Source organism: Bufo gargarizans, chromosome 2 (genome assembly GCF_014858855.1).
Source record: "Bufo gargarizans isolate SCDJY-AF-19 chromosome 2, ASM1485885v1, whole genome shotgun sequence".
NCBI lineage: Eukaryota > Metazoa > Chordata > Amphibia > Anura > Bufonidae > Bufo > Bufo gargarizans.
Genome location: NC_058081.1, coordinates 722,698,512 through 722,703,072, shown reverse-complemented (window position 1 = coordinate 722,703,072; position 4,561 = coordinate 722,698,512). Strand labels below are relative to the sequence as shown.

Below are 4,561 nucleotides of genomic sequence, written 5' to 3'. Positions count from 1 at the left end.
GAAGAGCACAACTTTTTTTTTTAATTAGAAAAAAAATATTTACCCAGAATTAAAAAAGAGAATAGAAATAAATGTGGCAAAAATATTATGAAGAGAGGAGCCACTACTAAATTTTGCTGTGGGGCTCTATATGTCCTTTTACATATCGCTTTAAATCCTGGAAAACTCATTTAAATAGGTTATCCCATGATTAATGTAAAAATTTAAGATCATATAGTACAAAGGGAGAACCAGCCTACACCTTGCATGGATCCAGAGATTTCCCCTTTTATTGCTGCAATTGCTTCTTTATGCCTTATTCTCACTACTGATGAGAGGGAGGTGCCATATTCGATTTTGCAATATTTTGCGAATATTCAAATGAATATTCGCCTTATATTCGTCAAAATCGAATATTCGTCATTATTCTATTTATCGTGAATAATATGCGATTTAATTATTTATGTATTGTGATTATTATTTTATTTTTTTAGCTATGGCTATGGCTAATATGTGTATTTTACGAATATTTGCTATATTGCTATATTTTCTTGTTTTAGAATATTACGAATATTCTAAAAAACTAAGTTATAGCAATATAACGAATATTCGTAAAATACACATATAGACTGCAATTTAGCAAATATAGTGCTATAATCTTTTTTTTATAGTCAAATTTTTTTTGTCTCTTCTGATCTTCAGATATGGAAAAAATGTACACTATAAAAAAAAAAATACTACAGGACTATATTAGCTAAATTTCAGTATATATGTGTATTTTACGAATATTCGCTTTATTGCTCTAACTTTGTTTTTTAGAATATGACGAATATGACGAATATTCTAAAAAACGAAGTTATAGCAATATAGCGAATATATTAGTTATTTTGAATATTCGTCTTTTTTTTTTCAATCTGTACTGTTATTCCATTTTGGCATACTCCTCCCCGACAAGCGTCCCCATCACCATGGGAACGCCGATGGGTTAGAATATACCATTGGATCTAAGTTTTCACGATCGCAGGGAAAACTCAGATCAGATGGTATTTTCTAACCCACAGGCGTTCCCATGGTGACATACATATTACTGAAGCCTACAATAACCCAAAAATAGAACCTCACTCCCCAACCTACTGCAACTTGTACAAAAAAAGAGCAAGCATTTATGCAAGGTAAAAAAAAATCATTTTATTCAATATAAATCACATGATCATTACAGGTAATGCTCAAAAGGGACAGGATATGGAGACTGGGCCACAAGGGGCTATACAATGTGGAGAATCACAATGGGGGATGATGTTACCATAGACATACATACAACTGTACAGATTGGGGAAAAAATTTGAATATTCTAAATAACGAATATATTCCCTATATTGCTATATATTTGCTTTTTAGAATATTCGTCAATTTTTTTCCATATGAAAACATGATTCCTTCCTGCTTAAGTTGCTTGTGGGCCAATGACTCATTGACCCACAAGAAAGAAGCAGGGAGGAATCATGTTTTCAGATGTTAAAAAATTACGAATATTCAATATAGCGAATATATAGCACTATATTCGAAATATTCGCGCTCATCACTAATTCTCACGTCATTGTTTTGGTCAATGATTTCTGTCAGTGATTTTAAACCAAAACCAGGTGTGAGTATAAACCCAGAACAGGTGCAGATCTTCCTCTTATACCTGATGTCTGTGGAGGCTCCAAAATATTTAGGTCCAGGTATTGTCACGGCCATGGCTATGACCGTGACTCTTCAACCGCATGCGATTGTCAGCGGTTTGGTTTTGTTGTCAATCACAGGTGAGGGCAGTGGTATTTGCCTCACCTGTGGTTGCCGCAGACAACGTATGAATGTGGCAGCTTTCCTGCTGTGCATGCGGTTGCACCTAGCAACCTCTATGTTAGGTGTGTTTGTATTGTGTTCACTGTGTTGTATGTCTGTGTGCACTCTGTCTAGTATTGTGGTGTGCACTAACATCCGTTCCTTCACTGTGGCTGTCCGTGGCAATGTTTGGTTGATTGTGTACATGTGGTGGCAGTGTCCCGGCCTTCGGGCTGACTCCCAGGACACGGTTGCCACCCATGTCATTGTCTGCGGCAACAGCCACAGTGTGTTTGTTTAGTTGGACACTTCCCCTTTAAGTTGGTGTTTTCCCTTCTGTGGTGCTGGAAGGGTTAACTCCCTTCCCAGTGTGTGTGATGTCACTGGGTGTGTCCGACTGTGGGGTGTGGCTTCTTGGCCTATATAGCCTTGGTGTTTGGCATGGCTCAGTAGGTTGCTTCAGTCATGCTTGGCTGGAGCAGCCTCCTGTGCATATTACCTGCCAGTGAGAGCCACCCCTGTGGTCATAAAGATATTGTTGTTATGTTTATGTCTTGCTGTGTTTTGATGTTGCATGTTATGTTCTGTTGGGACCTTTCTATGTGTTTGGTGCAGCTTACGGTTCTGGATTCCTGTTTGCGCAGGGATCCAGTCAGCAAGGCTGTGACAGGTTGGTGGAACTAATAGTTCGCCTGTCATTCCCGTAAGGCTGTATGAGTTCCCCTTTTCCCAACAGCTTGGCCATTGAGACTCCTGCTCCTCCGTGCCTAGGAGGAGTAGGTCGTCTTACCCAGCTCCTAGCTCAGGGATCTGCAGAGGGTAAGTCAGGGCTCCGAGGTTCCTGCGCATGGGTCCTCCTACCTTAAAGGTCGGCCCATGCAGGTAGGAGTTAGGGTCAGGTTAGGGATGCGTGAGGAGGTGACCTGCTCCCTATCCTGTTCTCATGGCCGAGTAGCCACAACATCATCTGGCATCGCACGGCTGAGGGTTTCCCCCATCCTCAGCCGTGACAGGTATTGGTTTGAAAAATATAGATTTTTTTTTTCTTCATGAGGCAACCCCTTTAAACAGTTTCCATATACGTAAGTGGAATATATTTTAAACATCAGTAGTGGCAGTATGTTCATAATCCTCTTGTAGGTCATTAGGATGTTCACTAAAAGCTCTTTGTAGCCTGGAGGGGATAGATCCAAAGAAGCCGATTTTAACATTTTGGCCCATAAAAATATAAATGATTGGATTGATGCAACTGTTAAGACAAGCCAGGTTAGTAACAATAGTATTTACTACATAAAATTGAATATCATATGAAGGTTTATAATAGATGGGTGTTAGTGGCCAGATGTAATATGGAAGCCAGCAGATAAAGAAACCCAATATAACAGCGGTGATGATCCTGTAGGGCCTCTGAGATCTATGGGATCTCTTACATTTTCTGATTTTGAGGAAAACAATAACATAACTGATCAAGATGATGAGAAAAGGGATCAAAAACATTATAAGTAACCTGATCAGTTGAATTGTTCGTTTTCTGTTAAGGAGATTGTTCTTGATAATCCAAGATAATATACACCATTCAAAAATATCTTTAAGAAGAACTCTATATAAGTAATACACTATACCAGTCAGGAGCAAACTCAGCACCCAAATAATTGCTGCACTGATTCTCACTAGCCTATGTGTTCTATGAACTTTAGCCCAAAATGGCCACAGAACGGATACACAGCGGTCAATACTCATGGCCGTCAAGAGAAGAACACTGGCGCTCACATTAAGATTGAACAGAATAATATTTGCTATGCAAAAATCCTCTGTGTGTTCAACATAGTTTGAGAAAAAGTAAGACCACTCTGTAATGCGCAGAGGAAGAGAAGCACAGCAGAGGAAGTCCGCAATGGCCAGGTTGAGGAACCACACAGTGCTGATTGTCTTCTTCATCCTGAATCCAGCAATCCAGATGACTAATCCATTACCGATAGTCCCAAGAACAAAAATGATGATGTATAAGGTAAATGTTATCGTCATTAATCTGAAGTCTGAATCATCAACTTCGCTGTTGATACTTGTTTCATTTGTCGCATTGTGTTTGTAATATGACCTTAAAAGAAAGGACAGAGGTTAGACCCTTGAAGATGTTATAGCTCAACAAATATCCACTTGGTACACTGAGTTATACATGGAGAACAGGGGCAGAAACCAAACTAAGGTTACAATTAGGGATGAGCGAATCGACTTCGGATGAAACATCCAAAGTCGATCCACATAAAACTTTGTTTCAATACTGGATATCTTGGAACCAAACCCGAGTTTGGGAAATGTTTTTTTTTTTTACAGTATAAATCAATTTCTAAAGTTATTATGTGAAGTCTCGTGAGACTTCGCAAATTAATAACTTTGACTCATTGGAGCCAATGCATTTTAATACCGTAGGGAGTGCTCGCTCCGTACAGTATTGAAACTAAGTTTTATGTGAATCGGATGTTTCATCCGAAGTCGATTCGCTCATCCCTAGTTACAATGTACTAGACTCCGGAGATAAAGACATGGATCACACATCAACTGGATCAACTTGCAGGATGACAGGCTGAAATGGATGGACAGATGTCTTTTTTCAGCCTTATAAACTGTTACTATGCTACTATGTTACATCCACATGTCATGCATAATATTGGGTGCGAATATTCGAATAGCGAAAATTAATCGCGAATATCGGCACTTTGAGAATTTGCAAATAATTAGAAATATAGTGATATAT

At 38.9% G+C, this 4,561-nt stretch overlaps 1 protein-coding gene across 1 annotated transcript; it reads right to left on the bottom strand.

Annotated features, from left to right (window-relative positions):
- Positions 1-2,765: 2,765 nt before the first annotated feature.
- On the bottom strand, positions 2,766-3,858 carry LOC122927123 (C3a anaphylatoxin chemotactic receptor-like). The gene has a single exon (XM_044278706.1). The coding sequence runs from the start codon at positions 3,829-3,831 to the stop codon at positions 2,905-2,907; it is 927 nt and encodes a 308-aa protein (XP_044134641.1). The 5' UTR covers positions 3,832-3,858; the 3' UTR covers positions 2,766-2,904.
- Between the last annotated feature and the right edge of the window lie 703 nt (positions 3,859-4,561).

Excerpts from the sequence above, each read along its gene's own strand:
- LOC122927123 (XM_044278706.1), bottom strand. The coding sequence starts at position 3,831 with ATGACGATAACATTTACCTTATACATCATCATTTTTGTTCTTGGGACT.